General features: G+C 32.6%; 1 protein-coding gene across 2 annotated transcripts in view; it reads right to left on the bottom strand.

The window, feature by feature from the left end:
* The window catches only part of LOC146529806 (contactin-5-like), a 200,261-nt gene that overhangs the window by 22,799 nt on the left and 151,794 nt on the right, over positions 1 to 25,668 (bottom strand). For both annotated transcript variants that reach the window (XM_085200105.1, XM_085200104.1), the window contains exons 9-15: positions 23,437 to 23,567; positions 19,321 to 19,483; positions 14,993 to 15,144; positions 10,892 to 11,114; positions 10,056 to 10,271; positions 2,030 to 2,158; positions 1,467 to 1,559 (exon numbers count right to left, since the gene is read on the bottom strand). In XM_085200105.1, coding sequence (XP_085056231.1) covers positions 1,467 to 1,559; positions 2,030 to 2,158; positions 10,056 to 10,271; positions 10,892 to 11,114; positions 14,993 to 15,144; positions 19,321 to 19,483; positions 23,437 to 23,567 — 1,107 coding nt within the window. The remainder of the gene's footprint in view (positions 1 to 1,466; positions 1,560 to 2,029; positions 2,159 to 10,055; positions 10,272 to 10,891; positions 11,115 to 14,992; positions 15,145 to 19,320; positions 19,484 to 23,436; positions 23,568 to 25,668) is intronic.

Below are 25,668 nucleotides of genomic sequence, written 5' to 3'. Positions count from 1 at the left end.
AGTGGTGCAGGGGTTTGTGATGGTGCAGGTGCTGGTGTTTGGGATGTTTGTGAGGGTGGCGCGGGTATTGGCGCGGAGGGGAGAGCCACTAGCGAGCTATTGCGTTTCGCGGCTGTTAAGATGGCTTTACGTGCGAAGGTGAGGAAAGGTGTCCTGGTGGCTTCTGATTCTAAGATGGTGTGGAGTGATTGCTGGTCTAGGTTTTTGTTGATGGTGACCTCCAGCATCGCTCGATCTGAGCCGTATCTTGGGCAGTCCAGGATTACAATATTATTAAAGTTGCATAAAAAAATAATTGTGTTCATATATATGTATGTTTAAGACTTATTACTTATGTCAATATTCTATCAATAGCAAAAAATATATATTGTACCATGTCATGTCATCGCCCACAGCTTAGGTTTCATATATTTAAGGGTTAAAAGTAAAATCTCAGTTTTTCCAATTCCCGAAGGAATATTGAGAGATCCTTTCTTAGTGTTCCCATACTCTCCTTAAACTACTAATAAGTTAAATGTTAATTTTCTAGTCCAGTAGTTTTATCTGTGCGTTATCTATCAGTTATTTAATAACGAAAGAGTTTTATTATACTTCAGGGCGTTCCCCTGCAATAGCTGAGCCTTTCTCGAGCGTCCATCAGAGCTCACACTTCTTCAGGACGGAACTAATGAACTCTCACCCTTCTCCGATCTGTGACGCTGACCATTTCAGGTCAAAAGTAGTATAGTCCATTACAACAATATATATACACCTATATAGATATATGAAGCTATTGACATATTATTTTCCTACATCCTACATCGACATTAAAATACTGATACTATGGCATTAGGGTATGTCCTAAAATATATATATTAAATAAATGTTTTATATCCTCAATACCCAAAACCTAGTATCTAGGGTTGGATTACCCAATAAACTAGACCAGAAACTCAAAGGTAGGTCACTATCCGTTACGACTAGCCTTTATGTAAGATCGTCAAACGTTTGACTACCTAATGTTTGTGGAACACGGAGGAGATCTGCACACCCATCAATTTTTAATAGTAAAGTAGCTTAACTTAACCTACCACTCTCTATTCTAAAATATATGAACCTGCTCTTTAAATTTCAAATCAATTTAATCATTCCCCGCGTATCGTACAAAGATCAGGACCTAAAGCGAAATTACTCATCCTAGCTGCCTTTTATAAAATTAATTAATATTAAACAATGTTTACATTAAAGATTGAATATCTAAGAACACAGCTAACATTACATTCAATATAATATATTAAACAGAAAGGCGTTCTAATTTTAAACAAAGCAGGTTTCTTTTAGTATCTATTCTAACGTGATGCTTACAAACGTAAATATCGTGCGTTTGTTACTTAGTTACTTGGAAAAATTAAATGAAAAATATAGCAAAAATCTTTTACTATTTTACTAATTTGCTAATATGAAACATGAGTGCCATAATTAATTACCTTTACTAAGTGGAATAAGATCCGGGTTGCGGTCGTCGGGGGAGGATCGCTTCTGGAGTGTCGCTTTTTGGTTCTTGGCTGATTGCATTGTCACTGAGGATAAAAATTAATATTATAATTTATATTTTTAAAGCTTCACGTTCTTTCTCGCATGTCGGGATAGAGAGAGGGAAGTTAGTGGTAAGATACTTGTTCCCCACATAACAAATAAATTTGAGAAATTGTATGTTAAAAGGCGGAACTCAACGCTGTACTTTGTCTACGAGAGCTATAAAATGAAAATAATTAAATTATAATCATTCTTCCGAATGGGGTCCGAACCCACAAACAAATCGTATAGTCAGATGCTGACGACAGACAAATATTACGTAAATGATTATAATTGTAATGTAAAAATCAGCCAAAATATATTGTTATAAGTTAATGTAGACTAAGTCATAGACAAAAAAAACAATATAAAACTCTCTTTTATTACTCTCTTATGGGCGAAAATGATGAAAAGAATCTAGATATAGACATCAAATTAAAAAAATATACAGAAAAAAGTAATACGTATAACATACCTTCATAATCTCTAGCTCTATGTCGTATTCGAGTGGCAATGAGGGCAAGGCACAAGATGACCGCGACAGTGAGTGCCGCACCCAACACTCCGCCCACCGCCCAATTTACTTCCCAAGGTTCTTGAGGTTCTGCGTACCAAAAAGATATTTTTTTTAAGTAAAAGTTATATTAGTAAAAAGAAGTCTTTTGATAATCTTTTCTAGGATCAAGTATCGTTTACATGAATATGTACTTGTAATTAGATGTGTATAATATGTTGTTTTAGCTTCATGATGTGTCCAACATACACTAGGTTCCCTCGGCCTAGCCTGCTAGATAGACAGAGGGAACCTAATGTTAGGACACTCCATTCCCCATTTCGTAAAACCTTAAATAGGTAAATAGACTTTCGGGGTACGATTACTTACACAAAATTTAAAATTTAAACGATGCTAGAATAACATTGTCATCACAACTCGATTAAGCTACGAAATTGATACTAGAATTTAAGCCAAATCGCCGTTTTCATGGCAATGGTAACGCCTATACTTTTACCTAGCTCGTCGTTAGGCGGTAATTGAATTTAGGTCCGAATTAGCAATTTTGATGTTATATTATACATTATTTAAAAAGTGTCATATACCTTAGTTACAGTTAGCTTCACTTAGGAGTATATGAGTTAAAATTTTCCGTGTGCATATTTATATAATTTATAAGGTCTTCGGTCTGAATAGGTTAAAGATGCAATTATATCTTTAAATATGGATATTTTTTACCAGTTCCACATAAATAGGAATCTAAGAATAATAACGTTCTTTTTTCCAGACAAAGCGCGACTAAAGACGCAATATTACAAAAATTGAGTGGAAAATGGGGAACGTGGAACGTCAGATTCCCTACTCTGCTGTATGCCTGCCCATTACTTAATTTACGCGTAATAATATGGTCGGTGCAATTTCTTAATGTGTTGTAATTTTATTTTTTTCAGATTCGCGCTGTATCCTGCATGTAGCAGCGTAGTTAGAGGAAGCCTGGTGTTAAGATACTCCGCTCCCAACTTAACTCTAAATTCTGAAGGAATTGCGTGTTGATTGGCGAAACTCAACGCCGCGCTTTGCCTCGATACCAGAGCAGAGACCAGAATTAAATATAAATATTTCACAACCCGTCGCCAAGACTAATTATCACGGTATAATTATTCTTATACTGTTAATTTGTGAATTCTACGTAATAAACAAAAGACTTCCCACTCTTAATCGAGAGATAATACCCTCGAGAAACTGCGAGGAGATTTTGATATTAAATTTGTAATTATCATATTTATTATACGATTTTCCTTTTATTAACATTTACGTAGAGTGTGCCAGTTTGAAAATCATTAATTTTGTGTACAAAAGTCATAATTTAATTAAGATTGTGTTCTGCCTTCTTTCGTACTCCTATGTGAATATGTAAATATATTTAATATTAAATATTTTTAAATTTCTATAATATTTATATTAATACTAGTGACCCCCTTGCGGCTTCGCCCGCTTTTACTACTGGATTATTCATATAATGTATGTTTGCAAAGCACTTAAGATAATGTGAAAAATAATTAAACTCTAATGCAACCCGCATTTTCGTAGTTTCAATAAGGATTTTCCAATTGTTTTACACAGCAAGGATTTTTTAGTAGGTACCGTAATTTTAAATCTGTGCTACTAATCTTTTCAAGTACTTATTAAAATATATTTAAATTACTATTTTTAGATAGTTAAATGACTATTTTTAAACAGAAGAAATTATAAACAAAAGCCTACCTACTAATAACTACTACAAAAAATATGAAACCAAATATATCGCGCTTAAATAATACATTCAACTTCAATTATCCAATACGTGCAAACGCATCTAAATCTTCGTTGCTATAAAGGCAGGCGGGTTTTTTTTTTCGAACTTGTGGTTAATACTGATGAGGGTATTCTGTCCCTGATGAAAAGCAAGCACTACGTGGCTGCCTGTGAGGAAAATTAAATAGAATGCATTGGCCGGGAATTGAACTCGGGCCGCCCGCGTGGCAGGCGAGCATTCTACCACTGAACCACCGATGACTACTCATGACGCGCTTGTATAAGCAAAACGTCGCGGGGCGCGTTTCGCAGCAAGGATGTTTTGATATTGTAACAACTTCTAAAGTACTTATTAAAATGAAAAAACAGTAAAAGACAGTTTTGATCAACATTAAATGGCCAACGTAGCTAATATACTTATTTATATGCTGAGAGTAAGGGATAAGTGACACTTGAGTAACATACAGCTGATGTGTCAACGGCGGGATGTGTCAACAATTATATGCGTTTTTCTGTAAAACTATTCGCAATTTCGAAATATTGTAAAAAGCAAATTTTATCTTCGTTTAACGTAGAAAATTAATAAAGTATTTTAAAGGATAAGGATTAATACCATTATGGAAAAATATCCCTCACAATAAAAAAAATATTGAAATTATTATTTTTAGACAGAAAAATGGTCACTACACGTTATTCTTAAAAGATACGAATATGCTCTCGCGGACTTTTTTGTCGATCTTATGTTTTGTCGATGTTTAGCGTTAAGCTTCGCAGATGCGAAAAATTAAGTGTCGAAAAACACATTAAATAACAATTTATTACATTTCTCCCCGCTCAGATTCGAAGAGACAACCGTCAAACATTCCCACCCACCACAACAGCTGTTAAAACAGACAAAAGTCCAAAATCCGTACAAATTGTAAACATTAATTAATTATCTAGTTAAGAAAGGGATTTAGCTTCGTAATTCGTGATTCATAATAATTATCATGACATATCATTTGTCAGTGTCAAAATTATGTATATGATGATTTCATACCAGATATCACGGATACCTACATAATATATAGATAGCTTCATAAAAAATCACCTTCACGCTCTATCCCGCACACAGCAGGGTAGGACAGAGGGAACCTAATGTTAAGACACTCCGTTCCCTACTTATCGCCAAATTTTACGAGGCATAGAGTGTTGAGTGGTGGAACTCAACGCACGACTTTTGCTTTGGTGCCAGAGCGAAGACATGAAAATATTAAATAAATAATAATTCATTACCCCGAGTAGGGATCGAGCTCACAGCCGTTGCGTTACAGTCACACTGCCCTAACCCTGCGCAACGACAGACTCAAATTACGTTGAAAATATATAATTAAATTAATTTAATTTTATAATTAGGTCTAACTTCAAAGAGCTTAAATTGTGGTAAGCTTTCAAGTTTGGAGTGCAGTTTCTGTCTAATTAGCCTCGTATTAACTTATTTCATACTTTGCGGTATAGAAGAACTTCGTGACATAGGCTTAGGCTCTCCAGTCTCTACTAGGATCAGACCTAGAAAGGACCCAGTATAGCAATTTTCCTGATTAGACTGGGTAATTTTATATATAAGTATATAAGTATATACTTTATTTACTTATATTAAGCTATTAGATCACCATAGGTAGGTATGTATATCATTTTTCAACATATAAAATATATATGTTACTATTAATATAAAATATGTTATTAATATATTAAATAATTTAATTTATATGTTATAATATGATTTCATCTTTACGTCGACATTATTCCTGGCGTTTGATGCTAGTATACATACTCGTAAACGTACTACGTTACATACATATATAGGTATATCGTACGTCCTAGAAACGGTATCATTTTTCCATTATACGTTTCTTATAATTATAAATGTAGATTTTTTTATTATTGTTATTTAAGCTCCAATTACAGTTATTCTTTTTGGAGTAAATTAAATTCAAATCTATTTAAAGATATCTTAAAATATATTGGTAGTATAAGTGTTACATTCATCCATGTAGCAGGGGGAACCTAGTCTTAAAGACTCCATTTCCTATTTTCTGTTCAATTTTCGATATGTCATGTGTTGAATGGCGGAACATAACGCTGCACGTTTAATAAAAATAGAAATAACTCTAAAATATTTTTGAATATAAAAAGACAGTTTCTTACCACATCGATACTAAAACATTTTTATTTTATACTATAGATGAATATTATTAAAACTATTTTGATAAAATTCCTTTTAATTTTTCATACCTTGTTATAGTTCAGCATTCGTTCAATCGTTGAAACGTGACGTGTATGTAAAACTAATTAGATATTAATGGATCCCATACAATGGAAACAAACTCGCACACCTCTCGCGTCGAAGTATTTTTAAATATTCAACACGCATTCGCGATCACTCGAACGATTTTGTAATGGAATATATGAAAACTTAATTTTCTTTATGCTGTATGATTTGTAAAAGCTACTTTATATATTAGGTGTGAAATGCTTTGTTATTCTAAGTTATATAGTAATAATAATAATAGTCTACACATAATTTTTTTTTTTCACTTATTTCACATTATAAAATTAAATTAAAAATGTATTTTACTTTTGAATGACGAAAATAAATAATTGATAATTAAAAACCTCCACACGAAAAGTTCTAAATAGTAAACAGACAACTAAGCAGAGCTGAGAAACTTTAAACGGCTGAACATTTTCTTTCATCATGGCTAAAAACACAAAAATAAATATTTATATACATAATATGTATCTACATCTCTTTAAAGAAATAACTGATTTCTGCGATCTAGATTCGAATCAACAGACTCTACTCTTGTAACTAAAATAAGCTACCACAACATTACAATAATCTACATAGAATACAATATAATTTTCTAAAAAAAAAATATATAAAACTTCGAAGTTGGAAAAGTTGGTAGCACTGCTTTGCATTACAAATTGCGAAGTCTGCTTATGCTTTTCAACAAAATAACAGTTAAAACGGAACACTTTCGAAATTTTACCGACCATGAAAGTACTTCTAATAAAAGTTATCCGGCAACCAAATGCAACCACAGCGGGACGGTGCGGGACGGGGTGGGGCGGGGCGGGTGCGGCGTATGAAACTTTTTGCGTACTCAAAACTGTATTACACGATATTATTTCTGTTGACATTCTTCAGGATTATTCGTTTTTAGTTCTGCTTTCGGTTTCAATAGTGCTTATTAGCAATTACCAGTTGATTTTTTTTATTAGTTTGGTTATAATAATTTGAGATCGATGGGGCGCAGTGGTACAACGATTGTCTGTAAACGTGACAGATGTGAGTTCGATCTCACTCGGGGGAATTTTATTTACTCGTTCGAAAGTAGAGCGTGGCGTTCAGATCCGCAAAGGAATGTATTAACACTAGGTTCTCCCAGCCTACCCCACTATAATGAAGCTTTATAGTGGGATAATGTAATGTAAAAAACAGGTGAAACCTAATATTAAGACAATTCATTCCCCAGTTTAGAATTGATTTGATTATATACAAATTTGAAGGGACAAATTTGGGCGTCTTTTTACTTTATCTTTATAGGTATATCTTTCCAAAATAACCTACGTAAGTGTTATGAGCACAAAATCTTCATGAAAAATCGGTTTTAATAATATTATAGATCAATCATGCCTTCAATCTGCCTCTATTTGAGTTACCGGGATCAAGAAGGTTAAAAGGGTAACGTAAAAACAGAACTTTAGATACGCGGATAAAAAATATAATAATATAATGATAGTACCGGGACCCTACGGGAACCTACAACCGTTTTTGTTTTCCTATGCTCAAATAGAGGCACCTACGCCACGGAGGCCTTAATATATTAAACTAGCGGACGCGCGCAGCTTCGCTTGCGTATTTAGGGGTGAATTCTAATAACCCATGAAACATGTGTTCAATGAAATATTTTTAAGAGTCTAAATTTCAAATTTTATAAAAATCGGTGGCGATTTAAGAATTTTCCCATACAAACTTTCAACCCCTTATTTGCACCCTTAGGGGGTGAATTCTAGAAAACCATGAAATATGTGTTTAATTATATACGTTTAAGAGTCTGAATTTCAAATTTTATAAAAATTGGTGACGATTTAAAAAAACTTATTCAAACTTTCAACCCGTTATTTGCACCCTTAGGGGAAGAATTCTAGAAAACGATGAAACACGTGTTCAATTAAATACTTTTAAAAATCTAAATTTCAAATTTTATAAAATTCGGTGCCGATTTAAATTTTTTTCCATACAAACTTTGAACCCCTATTTCACCCCTTTAGGGTTAAAATTTTTCAAAATCCCTTCTTAGTGGATGTCCAGATTACGAAAGTAAACTTTTGTCCAAATTTCACGTTTCTGCCACCAGCGGTTACGGCTGTGCGTGCGTCTTACCTCAGTCAGTGAGGACAAGTCCTTTTATATATATAGATAATACAAAAATATATTTTTGAAACGAAAGTCTTATTCACATAAAGAAACCCTCCACCGCGCTACGTGATTCATGGAACGTGTTTTAAATGTCTCGCAACCGTGTGTATAGTTTATTCTATTGTGGAAAAATATTTTGCAGGAAAATATAAATTGAATTTGTTTAATTTTTGTTCTCAAGCACGTTATTTTCTATATTCTACGCTGACATGAAAAGCGTTTTAGGATTCGTATAAATATATATATGTACATTCACATATGTGAAGAAGTGCTGAAGTAAGGACAAAATTGTATTGAAAATGCGCAACGAAAGAAAATAGAATAATTTACCACAAAGTCCGCTCTATTTGCCTTAAAATATAAAATAGAAAAGATATTTTTGTTTTGCCGACGTTGAAATTCGCCACTCAACTCGCAATATATAGAAAAGTGGGAAACCCAGTGTATTAACATTAGGTTCCTAGGTTCCCTTCGCCGTGTGACATATAGCGTGTAGCTTAAAAAAATATAAATATCAAATATTGTGGGCTTGGTTTGAAGCATTGAGTATAAAATTGCTTTCACGAAAATTGTTTATTCTTAAATAGAAAAATCAATTTATAAAATATATATGTACCTATATTAAAGTAAAACTTCTAAAGAGAAAATACTAGTAGTACGTATACACTTAGTTTGTAGTTTATACTTTAAACTTGAATTACTCTATTTGTGAATATATAAAATGCATTCAGATTGCAACAAAAGATTCCAAGTAAAAGCGCAAACGATAAAAGGCCGAACGTGCAAAGATCAAGAACTGTGTGTTCTCTGTTTATAAAAGGATTTCGTGCGCTTTGTAACTTCTTACATTGGTTTTATCAAAAAAAAACGTATTTTTATTTCTTTCGTATAAAGTCGTTAGCAAAGTATTGGCGTCTTTTTTTATCTATATATATAAAATCGAAAGGTCACTCACTCATCACGAAATCTCAGAAACTACATGTGCTAGAAATCTGAAATTTTGCATAGGAGTTACTTATAGGACGTAGGTGCTCGCTAAAACGGGAATTTGTACTATTCGACTTTTAAGGGGTTGTTTTTGGGGTTAAAAGTTTGTATGAAACTTCGTTACTAATGACATTTGTCTTTGTCATTCGTTACTAACTGCTAGGAGTCCCAAATTTTGCATAGACGTCACTAGGACGTAGCCATGGAGACAGTAATTAATAATAACATAGTTCACGCGGGTGAAACCGCGAGCGGGCCACTAGTATTATATATTTTCCTTGGATTTGTAGGGGATTTTAGATTTTCATGGTGGTTTTTTCTTATTTTTTTACCTAGATTTTATTTTATATCACTTTTTTTTGTTAACTTTCTCTAATTGGTATTGAACCCTCAATCATCACGTTTACCTTGAGCCCCACTGGAAAGGTTGTTTTTTTTTATTTTTGAGACAACGACACACAATGCCTCAAAAATTGGGCGGAAAGTGAAAAACGGAGTGTCCTAAGCACTAGGTTATAAATGCACACCATAATTTAATTGTTTACATTATATCAGCACAAATAAAAATATATTGGCTATAGGCCCACTACTAGTACTACTAGCTACTAAAGTAGGATCAATGCTGAAATATTTTTCTTTCTCAAGCTAGTAAGATAAGGTTCATCCTCGTATTTCAAATGGAAAATCAAACATAAAATTTATATTCTTCGTACCTTCACCAAAAATTAAATAAAATAAATAGATAAAAAAATCACTCACCTGTTCTTGGTGACAATCTTGGAGCAGTTTCTACAGTAAATGTAATATGTTCAGATCTGCCTCTACTATTTGCTGCGTAAACAACCAATTTCAAATGCCTATTAGCACCAAGGCGTCTAAGATTCCACACTGCTGCTCCATTAGTAGAATTCGTCACTAGACCTTCATTGGCCCATACTTCGGCTATGAACACACATTGTAAGCCACCTTCGTAGCCTGTAAGAAAATTATTTTTACTAAATGGTTATTATAATTATCTTAATGAGGTCATTACAGGCGCAGCTTCTGCGCCACGGACTGTAAACGGTACAGTTTGTGGGTTGGATTTCCACTCGAGGAAATAAAATAGTTAATATTTTCATTTCTTCGCTCTCATGTCGAGGAAGCGCTCCGCTAAGCTCCGCCATTCAACACACAATGAAAGTCAAACGATTCGAGTGAAGTCTTAACACTAGGCTCCCTCTGCCTAACCTACTGCGTGTAGGATACAGAGTAAAACCGAAAAAAATGTACATTTGTAGAAAATATATAGTAATATTTATGATGAAATAATTATTTAGACTCGACTATTTAAATTATTTTCATTTTCGTGCCCTGGAAACTTTCATAGTATATATTCATATTTCTTTATGAAATAAAGCGAAAAGTAAGGTATTGTAAATTATCACTAGGTTCTACACTCTCAACTAAATACCCGAAATAAATTGAAACAATTTGGTATAGCCATATGTTATGCCGGTTATAATTATTTTCTTCTTTTATTTAAAAAAAAATACCCTATTTAGTTAAAAATATTTTAAATATGTATCAAAAATACAGTATTTCCATCAAATTACCTGCTAAACACGTCAAATCCAATGAGTCATCGGTTAAATTGTAGACCGAACAATTTGAAGGTGGGTCCGGCCTAGTAGCAGGTAGTAGGGTGTATATACAGGGTGAACTCTGTTGTCCAGCGAGGTTTGTCGCTCTACACGACAGTGTGCCGTAGTCTATGTCGGACACGGGAACGTAGGTTAATACTGACTTCCCAGATTGTGCATCCACTGTAAATCGGTCCTAGGGAAAAAATAATGATTTATGTCATATAGCAAATATAGCTAACTATGGCAGTCGTGGCGCAGAGGCACGAGGCTTACTTCAAAACGATGCAGGGGACTCAAACGTGGCCGCCGTAATATAATGGCGGTATACAATTTTTTGCACAATCTACCTTATATGAATATAGGTATTAAACAAAAGGGTTTGATTTGTAAAATACAATAGACTATTATACACCAATATCATAATAATACAATACAAGATAATAGTAACGTAATATCTAAAATGCTGGTTTTTAAAAACGTTTTTTTGAATAATATTTTTATACATTTTTGTTTTCATAACAAATGGATATTATACTTCTGTATAAGATTAAAACTCTGAATATATTTTCTCTATAGAAATCTTAAGAGTTTTTTAATATCTTCTTCGAATTAATTCTTACGTTCAAAGATTTTAATATAAAAATATTTAATGTTTAGATCGAGTCATGAAAACAATTAAAATTCCTCTCAGCTATAGCAACACAACTATTGAAATTTTCTTAAGAATACAACGGTATAAAAACGTTCTATGTTTCATTTTGTCTGTATAATGTACGTACTATATATACAGTATTAATTATATAATTGTATTTATGTATTCTAAATATTTATATACTTAAGTAAATTAGAATTTATATAAAAGTTAATATAATTTATTCAAATTAATATAAGTATGAAGCGAACGTGGCGCTGTGGAACAGTAATTGCCTGTAAGCGTGTGGGCTCGTTTCCATTAGAGAAATTAATAATTTTAATATAGATACTTTCAGAAATCGAGGTGTACACAGTGAGGTTTCTAGGATTGCTGCAATAACTACAAAAAATGTTTAAAAAAGGAATTTTAAATAATAAACTTGCTATAAATACAAAATGAAACACGAAATACACAATATCAATCCCAAACCTATCAAACATTTGTGATTTATTCATTGTAAGAATGAATATGAAACACACCGATGTCGAATAATAAAGTTCAATAGAAGGGGCCCGTTTATATCACAGAACAAAGAAAAGATCCGCTTTTCAATAATTTCTTATGCCCGAGGGTGATATCATAAAAAATCAGGAAGTATTCCCAAAGTTGCGACCTTTTCGCGACTTTTCGCTTCAAACGAGCAAGGATATAGCCCTTTGTACTTACTTATGAAATCTATGTCAAAAAATCTCTAGAGAACATATTTAGTAATATTGTGAAACTTGAAACTATGTTATAAGGAATGTTTTATAAGAATTCATGTTGTTTCGTTAATGAAATTGTATTATAGGGGAATTGTGCTCAAGATGGCATACTATGATAAGATGACACACTACCAATATTGATGAAACTATTAGCGCTAAGTGCGATCTTGTGACGTTTTAGAGAGCGTCTGTAGATGCAGCTAGTGCTTAAATTCAGTATGACTGCAAATGAATGCAGATGGGCAAGTAATTCGTGTTTTCGTTATTTTCAATTGCAACAAATTTTTCTTTCGCTTTTGCTTGATGGTGAAAAGATATGTAAGATAAAGATTTTCTATTTGAACTAATTATAAATGTAAAATAGGGTTATTATATGACACAACTAACGCTTAAAGCGCATCCTAACCTATAAACTTTTGTCACAACAGTTAAAATTAAATTCATATATCTATTGGGTAAGATGACATACAAAATGTGAGTATAAGATGGCATACTATCTTACCCTTATAAATAGAATCGATGTATTTTTTTTGCTTTGCCGACAAAATGCCTGGCAATTACAAACGAATATATATTGGTCACAAGAAGACATGGATAAGGCTGCTAGAGCAAGGGCATTCAATAGACGCAGGTGACGAAGCTTATTTCCCTTTTGGAAAAGGAAGTGACTGATAACGGAATCCAACCTCATAAAATTTGCAACATATATGAATCTGGCCTTAATACTGTTTAAAAGCCCCCCAGCAAAGAAGAAACTATTTATTTGTGAACTATGCTCGACAAATAATGATGGCATTTTTATGCCACATACTAAGTATGTCATTTTACCCTGTAGATATTTCGTCTTACTCTGGTCGACCTAAGTGCGATTTTTGTTTATTTTCATGATGTTTGAAAGATGATTGTTCTGAAACTAAAATAATTTCGTTGATTATGAAATATATAATAGTATACGCAATATGCCGTTCTCAGATCACTTTATTTATTTGAAATATTTGTCTTCAAACAAAAAGTATGTCATCTTAAGCACAATTCCCCTACTTTTTTTTTTAAATGTATAAATAATGTAATGTAATAAGAATTTTCTATATTATATTATTAATTTTCCTTTGTCTTCCTATGTATGGAAAGACTTTTTACAAAAGCTTTCGTTCGCTTCTTCGTGGAATTTATTTTATGATGTATGAAATTTCTCAATTATTATGGTTCTGTTGCTCAAAAGAAAGAATAGAACACTTACAAGATTAGTGTTATCTTTCTGTCAGATTTTTACCTATTTGTTTGTCGAAGTGTGAATATATTAACCTTAATTAATATGAAATATTCACATCCAGTTACTTGAAGTCTAAGTTTGATTTCCACTCGAGGAAGTGATTATATGTAAATTATGTTCACTTCCCCGCTCTGTTAGACAAATCTTGGCGTTGAGTTTCAGCACTCAAGACGTAATTTCTGGAAAATTGGGCGGAAAATATGAAACCGAGTGTCTTAATAATAGTAAGATTGTTTTAATATTAGGCCTACCCTGTTATACAAGAAAAAAGTCAATTTTTAAACTATATAAAAACTTACTACTTAAGAAAAAATCATGTAAATATATTTTCAAGCAATTTATGTACAAAATGTCCATTTGTAATTTTCAACCACTTCAGGGCTCGACGATTCAATGTAATATAATTTATGGCATTGTATGACTTAGGTTTGATAAGAATGTTAATTGCTTCATTTAAAATTATTTATTACTTGTATAAAATTTTCACCTTCACGCTGTTAGGCAGGTGGTAGGTGACCCGGGTAGGCAGAGGGAGCCTAGTGTTAAAGCTTTTAACCACTTTTTATCGCTTGGGGCATTGCCTGTTGCGTGGCGGAATTCAACGCCGCTCCTCAATACCAGAGCGAAGAAATGAAAATGTGAAATAATTTATTTCCTCGATTGGAAATAAACTCATGTCGCGCTTATAGTCGCACACTTGTTTCCCGGCACCACGACTGGTCTCTAATAATATATGAAATTTGTCTTACATATCGATAGTCTACGTAAAATTTCTCAGCGATAAAAAAATAGTTATTTTAAATTTATAGTTTAATAGACCTTTAACTATAATAATACCCACCTTTTTAATGAAACAACGACGATAAAAGGATAGACAATTACATTATACTAAACAAACGTTCTACAATAATGATAGCAGGTGCCTACAATTATTATAATGAGGCAAATGACAGTATTTTAGTTTCTTTCAACTTCCAATGTCAAAGTTGTTTAATTTACTTTATAATGGTTTTTTTATTAGACAATCAGTTGTTTTTTTATGAAATTCGTGAAGCGATTTCTTAATTATTAACCTATAGATGAAGAAATATATTATTCAGTGTATTTAATTGAGTTATATTCACGAAAAAGAATTCATGAATTATTATTTTTCATTAAGCTTTACGTGTTTTTTATATTTGTAGCTGTATGGAGATTATTACAATATACAAAGATAATAATTTAGAATTATCACTTGGCTAGAATTCATGAAATATTTTTAATTTTTTTTAATGTTGATCCACATAAAAAATATAAAATTTCATTATATTTTTCCTTCCAATTGCGTAAAAATAAAACGTAATATAACAAAAGCTTTAACTAATCTCAATATTTTGAAGGTTACAATGAAGGTTACTTACCGGATCGACCTTTATGGAACCAGCTGAATTGTTGAGTGTCCACTCGAAGGTGTCTGGAGGCGGAAAAGCGTCCACTTCACACTCCACTTTGGACGGCTCTTGTAGCGCTGCACCTATCAATTTCACTTCTCTCTTCCGGCATAACGGCCTATCTGTACGAAATATGTTATTATTATAATATTATGTAGTTGAAATAAATTGCGCGTTTTTAGAGTGTGCATAGTTAGAAACGGAATCCTAGCGTAGAGGTATCATGGTGAAATTAATATCAAATTCAAATATGTAATAGGTCTACGGTCCCTTGGAACACGGACAAATAAGTTTCTGACTCAATGCAATTACAAAATACAAGCGGTTATTCATCGATTTTCCTGCAGATTGTAAAAAAATCACATAATCAAAACGTAGATAGTACTATCAGGGTTGCCATGTACTTATAATTATGATATTCTGTACGAAGTGAGAACTTAAATTATAAGCAAAGAATACAATCCCAAAAATTAAAGTTTATAGGTATCTATATTATAGAAAACATAATAAAAAATAATATTTATATTTTTTTTATACAAAACATAATCCAGACAACTTTTTGTTAACTTTTTTTCTTTTGAGCCCGTTGACCGTCAGGAAATTGGTGGCACGGAGCTTTTAGTAGGCGAGACTGACTCAAACTTGACCAGTTTTTTTTTTCTAATACTTTTTCTCACAAAATACAGCATAGAGTTATATGTTAAATGTTTGTATGTGCGATAAGATAAATATTTGAAATCTCGAGTTCATATTTAAGAAAATAAAATACCTAGTTATAAAATATAATGAACCAATATATATGTATATAAGTATAATATACAAGCAAGAATAATACAATGTAATTCGTAAACAGCCGAATACGTATAGTATTATTTGCATGCAAATCCTTAGAGATGCCACGAGCCGTATGTTTAGAATTAAGCCGTTTTGAGTAGAACTAAATTTAGCTCAAATCTAAGCACCTACTTATTTTATATGGGAACGTACTTCTAGTGTAGTCTGAATACAGCAGATAATCCTAGATTTCAATCTCACTAAAGAAAATGTTTAAATAACAAATAAGATTTTGCTAAGCAGAGTAGGTAGAGAGTAACTAGATACATAGTGTTAAGACACTCGGTTGGTTGCCTTTGCTGGGCAAATGAAAATATTCAAGAACAAATTTTCCCGAGAGGGAATTCAAACGGCAAGCACCTCGTCACTTGTGCCCCCGGGCTACGACGGCCGTTTGGTTGATTTAATCTTCTTAATTCTATTCGGTAACATAATAGAAAACTTTAGATTTTTTATTACTGTGGGATCACATGACTCATAATTAATATAATATTTTAAATAAATATTATTATTTAGTAGATTTTGGTTAAAATATTACTCAATCATACAAACATAAATCTTTTTACTTGACAATGTCACAATAATTAATTATTAACACGTTTAAAATAGCTGTTTCTGGCAGATCGTACAAATTGCGACGAGTTTTGACGTGAAGTTTCAAAGTAAATCAAGAAAATTGTCGTTTCAACTTACGAAATGTTTGTTACGCATTTCATTTTACGAGAAGTCTTTACAGAATTTTATATGTATATAAATTGTATATGTATATGTCTCTATAACAAAAATAATAATTACAACAATATGAGACCGTGGTGGCCCAAACGTGCGGCCATAAACGCAACAGTTGTGGATTCGATTCCCCCTCAAAAGAACAAAATATTTATTATTTTCATGTCTTCACTTTGGCAACAAGGCAAAGCGCTGCATTAAATATCGTCACTCAATACACAATGCCTCGATAATGCGGCGGAAAGTAGAAAACAGAAGTGTCTTAATGAAAAAGTTTTAACACTAGGTTACCTCTGCCTGCCTGCCTATGTACGGGCTACAATTTGAAGCTAAGGATAATGCTCTAGCTTTAAACAGGATGTGAGTTCGATTCCCGCTTGAGGAAAAAAAATATTTTCATTTCTTCGCTTTGGTAAGACATGGCAACACATAATGTCTTACAAAATCGGAGAATCTTAATATAAGGTTTTCTCTCTGTATAACCAATACACGAGTTACGAGTTAAAACTAAAAACAATAAGAAATACATGTTGAAAGACACCAGCCACCAAGAATATAAAAACATCAAAAGCAACGCCAAACGAGAATCACATAATTTACGCTATTCATTTCATACAAAAAGAAAATTGTACAACTTATTCATTCTGTCACTGGCCATCATGATAACGATCTTTCTTTTCTCCCAAACCACTATTAGCCCCTATACTGCTTCTGCTTAATGTGAGTAGGAGCGCCAGTCCATTTACCGTATTGTTCTGGCTTCTAATTGATTAAATGATCGAAGATTGCTGATCCCTTTGTGCGACGGAATTGAATCTTGGAAAGATAATCTCCAACGTTAAATGCGGTGTGCCTGTCAATTTGAACCACCCAACGCCATTATGGCCTACATAGTGTTGGGATTGTCGATAATCGAATTGTCTTACATCTAAATTTCCTTCATTCTATCTACCCTAACATTTGGATTGTATAAATTTTGTAAATTGGTCCAAAATGGGAACACTTACATGGATGTGGCGTATAGTATTCTCAATATTTAATAGGTAGCGCTGTTGCTAGAGAAATATATGATGCTTTTAGACAGTCTAGAGTGGTTATTATCTATGAAATTTATGGGTTGTAATGGTTATTTAAATTAAGATACTAGTATAAGTTCTAAAATATAGTTTTCCAGAATTCTGCGGAAAGTGGGAAACGTATCTTATATAGTACAAAGTGTATTAGCACTAAGTTCCTAGATACTCTTCTATGTACGGAATTCAGCGTGAAGATAAATTAAATTAATTTATACATATATTTCATCACTTTAGTGGCAATGAATGAATGAATAAAAAGGAAACTTTAAATTAAAATATATATATAAAAACAAAAGCAGTTATATATAGAAAATTATATTTATTTAATCATTTCTGTTCATAATTTACCGTCTCAAAACATATAACAATTAAATCAACTATATGAACCACCATAAATTACTTAACCTCGTACAATCCAAGCCATAATTAATGACACAATGTCACACAAAAGAAACTTTTATTACGTGAGAAGATTGGAAATAAAACGAATGGCCTCCACATTTGATAATTCACTGACGACACATAAACGCCGAACATTGAACATTAAGGACGAAACTTTTCAAATAAAACTCACAAGTACTCGCTTAAACATGATCCCATCCTTTCCCACCTTCGTTTTCGGGATGCTTCTTATGTATGTATGTATGTGTAAGCTTATTGAGAGTTAGTATTGAAATTCTTATTCGATGTATAAAATTGCATATTATAATAAAGTGAATTCGTTTTGGGTAAATTTGCATTTCTTATTAGTTTTGCTTGCTAAAAATTTCATTTATTTCGATTTACTTCTATTTAAAACATATAAGATTACTTGAGGATTTGAGGCTGATGTGGTGCAGAGGCACTAGGGTGTTACTGTAACGCGATGGTTGTGTGTTCGAATCCCACTCGGGGGAATTATTTATAGATGATTTCGTTTCTTCGCTCTGACACCAAGGCAAAAGGCAAAATGCCTCGAAAGAAATAATATATTTCTTAATAAATTATTAATTATAAATGATTTAAATTATAAATTTTTTTAGTCTTCTACTATGTAAGAAACAGTACGGTGTTAAGTTACGCTGAAAGTGCCTAATATATCACAAAACATAACATAAAATAATAGTGATCATATAAATTCAGTGTTGCTATTACACAAATTGCTTTAGTTATGTTCGTACTAGTCAGATTTTGATGAGAATGCAGATGATCTCTATTTCCGTATGACACATTAGGCAGTCTGTCCACGTTGTCAATGTAATATTAACGAAAATACACCGAGGCCATTCGTAACACAGGGCTACAAACTTGTAGTCAGTAGTTTTTAGGTTTATGCATTACAAACATACATACAAATATTTCCTCTTTATAATATTCGTCTAAATAAAGGTTATAAAAGCTACAATAAGGCTTGCCAATCGTGGGGCAGGGGCACAAGCGTGTGATTGTAATAGCGACAGGTTATGGTTTCGATTCTCAATCAGGAAAATAAACTATTTAATAACTCAAGAATGTGGTGGAAAGTGCAGAGCATTCACTCGGTACGAACGGGAATCGAACCCACAATCGTTAAAATCGTCGTCTCTATTAAATAAAGTAATAAAAAAAACCTAAAATGAAAAATACAACAGAAATTGATTACATAAAAATATAAGTATATAAAAGAATATACAAACTTACAAACAATCTGCATTTTCAAAGGCGGTGACTTCCCATCGCCCTCCACGTTTGATGCTGTACAAGAGTACATCCCTGCTTGATGCCGAGACACGTTTCGTATCGCTAGATGCGTGTTCCCAGTAAGTATGACACCGTTGGCAGGGTTGTTTTGGAGAAGGACTCCCTGTAGGCAAGTGTATAATATTTTTTTTAGTTTCACGCTGTATCCCGCATATAGCAGGATAGGACGAAGAGACTTAGTGTTGAAACACTTTACTCTCCACTCTCATATTATGTGGTTTTTACTATTTTCGTGACACAAATAGAGATAAGTGGCGGTAATCAAAGAACAAATTAAAATTCTTGATTACAAAGTTTAAGAAAAAAATGTGTTCAAATTATTAAGACTTTAATATTTATTAAATATTTTTAGCATCAACACCAAAATTAATGTTAGCAACCATTATAACGTGTAAACAACGGTAGATACACATACTTATAAGACTAACTTAATAAAATATGTCTCACACTAAGCAACTTAATATCAGAATCCGAGCAAACTCAGCGGTGTGCTGCGTATTCGTAATAAGATATTTGGCAGAAAATTGAAGTAAAAAAATTTGCAAAAATGTATTGTAATTTTTTTTTATATTCTCACTTCTCCCGCGATGATTAAATAATAGATTTAATCTAAATTTGAAGATATTTCGTATTAATTGCCGGAATTACTCAAACATTGTTATTTCCAAGGTTTATTGATAGTTTGTCAACAATTGTGGGTTCCCCACTCAGGGGGACATACATTTTTTTCACACTGTATCCTACATATAGTAGGAAGAGGGAACCTAAGGAAAGTGCGGACGGAATATTACCCTGTTTTGCGGCAAAAAGCGTAAAGCTATTGTTTAATACGAATAAGAAAATGTAACAAATTAAATCTCGCCCCTATCAAGATCGAACTTGCTACCATTGCATCTACCACCTAATTGCACCACAAAATTTCAATTATCATAAAATTGTAAATTTCAGATATCACAAAACAATTTTTAACCATTCGTAAAGCGTTGCAAATATTTTATAGGTTTGCCAAATAAAAGAAAAAAGTAAAAAAAAAAACAGAAAATACTGTGTGTGTTGCTTTTTCCAAACCGATGCACGATGGCGCTTCGCGTGGTCAATCAAAAACTAAATTCAAACTTAAAATGAATACAGGATTCCGCTATGAATACAGAATTGTCGCGGAAAAATATTTTTGTTATTATAAATGACGTTTACCGTTGGATGTGACGCGCTGGATTGGTTAAATGTAACAATTTGCGAGGTCGACGGGAAAAAACGTTCGCTACTAACGAATATTCGTTTGTTTAGTTCAAATACGTTCAAATATGATTTTGTCGCTATTTGTATAATTTGGGTTGAATTTTAAATCTGTTTATTCTATGTAATTGCATATAACATACTATGTTACACTAATGAGGCCGTCGCACTATGGACAATGGTAGAACAACGGCAGATCAAAAGTCATTTTTTCAAAGTCGTCCCTGACGCATTATTTTTTTTTTAATTAATAGTATAAGAGTGGAACTTTAATGTTATGAATTATTTTTTCGTGAATTACATTTGGAATATATATTTATTCATCGTGAAAAATTGTCATTCGTGAGAATGTCTATTTCAGGTTGTTCACTTTGATACTTTAAACATAATTTCCTTAAAAAAATGTGCAAGTAGGTATAATGTGTTATATATTTTTGAAAAGCCCATAGTATGTAGATTTTAAAACAATTATTATATTGTGGATATCGTGACTATATTTTTATAAAAAATATTAACAATAAGTGAAGAGAAAAAAGGTACGTGTTTAAAGTTCATCGAGACTTTTAACAGTTACCGACGTCTCCCGACGCGTTATATTTGATATTGTTTTATAGTCCAGATATTCATAAATAACATTTATCAAAAATCAGCTGCAGAGACCTGCAGACTGAGAAGTTATCACGAAAACTGCGATACAAGTCAGGGGACACGAAAACTCTATCTATTATAGTTTCTAATGTTTTACTATTTAATTGATTAGATTGTAGTAAATTTCCATAAAATTATTGTTATTTATTGATAAAAGGACGTTTTATCTTCATTTTGCACACTTTTTGCACAATCATTTATTCACACTACCCTCATTTATGAAATTATATGAAGAGTGAATTAATTTAAAAAAACTATTATAAATTAGTAATAAAATTACTAACAGACGTTTGATTATTAAGTGTTTTCACTAAATTTCAAAATGACGAATACTTTTAGTGTTCCAAGCGTGAATTATTACTCCCATACATTGAAGGTGCAGGGTTTACGTTCAATAGGAGAAGAATTAGCACCTCTTTAAATTATTTAAGGTTCCTGGTAAAGATTTTATTGATTGAAGAATTACTTATAGGTCCCGACTGTTCATCCTAATAAACTATTGGGCTTGTTAATTTCTTTTCAGATTTATGCAGTCGGGGTGTTTGTTTTTTAATAATTTTTTTTTTATTTTTCAAATTTTTGTTAGGATTCATTATGGTAATGATAATCGTGATATACCTTTTTGAAATCCTCGTGTTGAGCTCTTCAATTTGATACCCATATTGTGGTATTCGAAACCAAAAATTTTTTTTTCACTAAGTCCAATGGCGTCCCACAGCCGCCATGATTATTATTTTTTAACGTCACCTATCTAAGAATACTTGGGCTGCTAAAGCGAATATAACGATACCTCAATTATATAAATCCGGTTAGTGGTTCTGGAGATACAAGGTAATAAAGAGTATTGCATACATACATACGTACATACATACATACAAAATACGCGCGAAAAACATAACTCTTCCTTAGCAGTCGGGAATAATAATAAACTAATTTAATAATACATTTTTACTATTATTCCTTTAATTTTTACTATTATTTACTGAAAACTTTTCTTTTAATTATTTTTTTATATATATATTCTCCAATAAAAGTATAATATCTGAACATCATCTAACGCACTATTTCATACTTTATGCTTGTGCAAAAATTCAATTGTTTATCTTAACAAATAAAAAAGTTATCGATTTTTGATCTGATACAGACCTCGATTTCCCATAGTGCGTCGTGAACGCGACAGATTGTGAGTTCGATTCTCACTCGACTACATTAAATTAGTCTTGAACTAGTAACAAGCCAATCGCTTCCTAGTTCCTTTGAGTTCCGCTACAAACCACGCAATTCCTCCAGAATTTGACGGAAAGTGGGAATTGGAAGTGTCTTTATGGAAACGTATCGTATCGTACGTATCGTACGTATCTCAACACTACTTCCTCAGGTTTCCTCTACCTACCCTACAATATGCAGGACACAGCGTTAACTAAAAAAAGAAACCAATAAAAACAAATTCCAACAGTATAAAAACCCAAACAACTAAAATAGATAAAATTAACACAGATTTAACTATATTTATGATAATTAAATTGAGTGTAATAGTTACGTTAAGCCGCTATAAGAGTACCATCTCTTGCCTCCAGAAGATAATGCGCCAGATAAAACCTCATTCAATACGTAATTATCCCTAAGCGACGCTTTGAAAAGTTTCATGGGGCCGTCGCTGGTGTTAAATTAATAAGTGTTATTATCTCCTTCAGAGTAATTTGAGCTTAATTCCTTTGTAATAAAGTATAATTTAGAAAATTGTGAGCTCTTATCAACCGCATCGAAGTCGTCAAATGCGTCTTCATAGACGTTGTAAAAGTAATTTTTTTTCATCAATATAAAATTTTAACATCAAAAGTAATAAAGTATACCTCGAATGTGTATGTGAGGCTTAGTAGTAAAGATTTCTTAGGTATGGTTCATTTTCTTCTTATAAACTGTAACTTTGTTAAGTCTTGAAGTTTATTTCAAGAAGTAATATATAAATTGTTTTTCTTTATTTCCTTAGTGAAGGTATTCTTCTAGTATCATCGATATCGTGTTTTCGAAGGCTTTTTTTATTTTATTCCATAATTTTAACAAGAACATCCTATAAAAATCTCCACTACAAAATTTTGATACCTTTCGTAATACATCAAGCTATCAAAAGTAAATATATACAATAAAGTATAAGACATGAGTCCTACTTACGTTGTGCTCCCACACTACTTTGTAAGCGGGTGGGTTGGCATCGACGTCGCATTCGAAGTACACATCGTCGCCCTCTTCGATATCATTCGGGTTCATCTTGGCACCTAGGTGCATTGTAGCGATTGGTACATCTGTGGAATTAGAAACCTTATTCATATATTACTAACGCCTATTTCTCTACACCACGACCATCATGTCATAGAGAATATTTGACGCAATTTTATGAGTGCATGAAAGTTTCATTTCTGTGTCGAAAATATATTTTTACCTTATTCCATTCCAGTTACCGCAAATTTGATAAATCAGAATGTGTTGGATGTTCGTTTGTTAGAGTTAGAAATATGATTGGAGAGAGTTCTGGGTGAAGGCATGTTGTTAAAATTCATGCTCTGATGCGTTTCAGCTTTCTGTTTGAAACGAAGTTTTTGGTTGTGCTTGTTTTCTGTGTAGTTTATTCATTAGTCTCAGCTTGTTTCGGTGAAGGGAGCGGATTTTAACTGGCCCGGCAATATTAGCACAATGTTAAATACATAAGCTCTAGGCTAAACCTTAATTTAACTTGGTTCAGAGACTCGATCTTACTATTTTAATATTGACAATATTTCATACTATCGTAGCGCTGTAGCACAAGCGTTACTACAACCGCATACACAACGATTTTGGGTTCGATTCCCACTAGGCCGAAAGGTCACGAAGGCCGTATTCTTAACGTGTTAAGTGCGGGATACAGCGTGAAGTTAAAAAAAAATCTTTCACTTTCTCTATCAATGTTTTTTTGTTAATAATGAGTAATTTTCTGCACTGCGCTATGATAACGTCACTACAACTTCAATGCAACCGCAACCACAACCACAAAAACACAGTTGGTATATAATTTATATGAACATATTGAAAGCAATATATCTATATTTATATGTAAATTAATATTGAAAAAAATCGAATTTGCTACTATTATGACTCAAATAGATATACATACAAGAACTATGTCATATACATTTACAGTAAAAAAAAAAAAAATTTAATAAAAAAATATCCATCCATATTTTATAATTACTCTGAAAAACCGTTAAAGACAAAATTGCTGTAGAATTGCTTATTATTTGCAAAGTTAAAATGTAAAACGTCAAACAGAAGGCGACAAGAAATTACCTGATATTTAAATAAAACTTTGTCACACTTTGTATGGAAAGAACCTAAATAATTAGAACGAATTATTTACGACAATAATCTTGTTAAACCTTTTCTTAATTCGTTATTTAGAGGCTTAGACATATATCTAATTAAGTGTATTTTTTTATTTCCAGCTTCAATGGGACATAATTATGAGGAAGTCAAACGTGCATATGCTGACCAAGTTGGATGGTTTGGCCAAGCACATTCTTGCACAACCTCGTTTGTAGCGTGACTGGTCTCGCATGACTATTAAACATAATTTTCGTTTCGTCATGATTCATCCTGTGAGACCCACCAGTCTTGAAGACTCACCCAGACCATTCAGTTTTTCCTCCATAGTCTGCAGAGTTTCCACCATGATGACTATGTCAAGGCAGCGGTAAACAGTTTTTGAGAGATAATATCTCACTGTCTTACCCTTTGATGCAATTGGATTAGCCTGGTGCTGTGATTTTGTACTTGGACAGTTTGTGTCTTAAGAATTTGGCTAAAAGTGGAGAACGAGAATAGTGCTAAGGCACTCTGTCTCACGTTCCCTAGGCCTACCCTGCTATGTTTGGGATACAGAGCGAAGTAAAAAAAATCTGTTTTCATTAACACACTTCCCTTCCCGATTTTCCACAGAATTCTCTCGCATTTTAAGCGTGTATATAATACTATGCAATATATAAACGTCTATATTGTATAGTGATTGTCTCTAAAGTAATACGTTCCGGTTAAGCCTCAGGGTCTGTCCCTGTCCCTTAGCTTTATACACCTTTGTCGTTAAGAAACGCCAAGTTGCATTATTTTATGCTGTCGCACTAAAGACGGGTCTTATCGAAAGGTTTTATGTTGTATACGGCTTAGTGTTGTTTGTTACCTATTTTCTGTTTTTATACATATACCTTTTATTTAAACAAGGACTTGCAATTTTAGTATTTTTTAAATATTTAGCATCGTATAAAAAAATATTAACGCGGATGGGTTATTTCATTTTCCTATTTATAAGAAAACTTGTAATGATTATATAGTATCCAATGTAAAAGAAATGGATGAAAATCAGAAAATAAATACAGA

This window comes from Heliconius melpomene, chromosome 17 (assembly GCF_056956725.1).
Source record: "Heliconius melpomene rosina isolate 202511_hmr_F chromosome 17, ASM5695672v1, whole genome shotgun sequence".
NCBI lineage: Eukaryota > Metazoa > Arthropoda > Insecta > Lepidoptera > Nymphalidae > Heliconius > Heliconius melpomene.
This window is presented reverse-complemented; position numbering and strand designations above follow the sequence as displayed.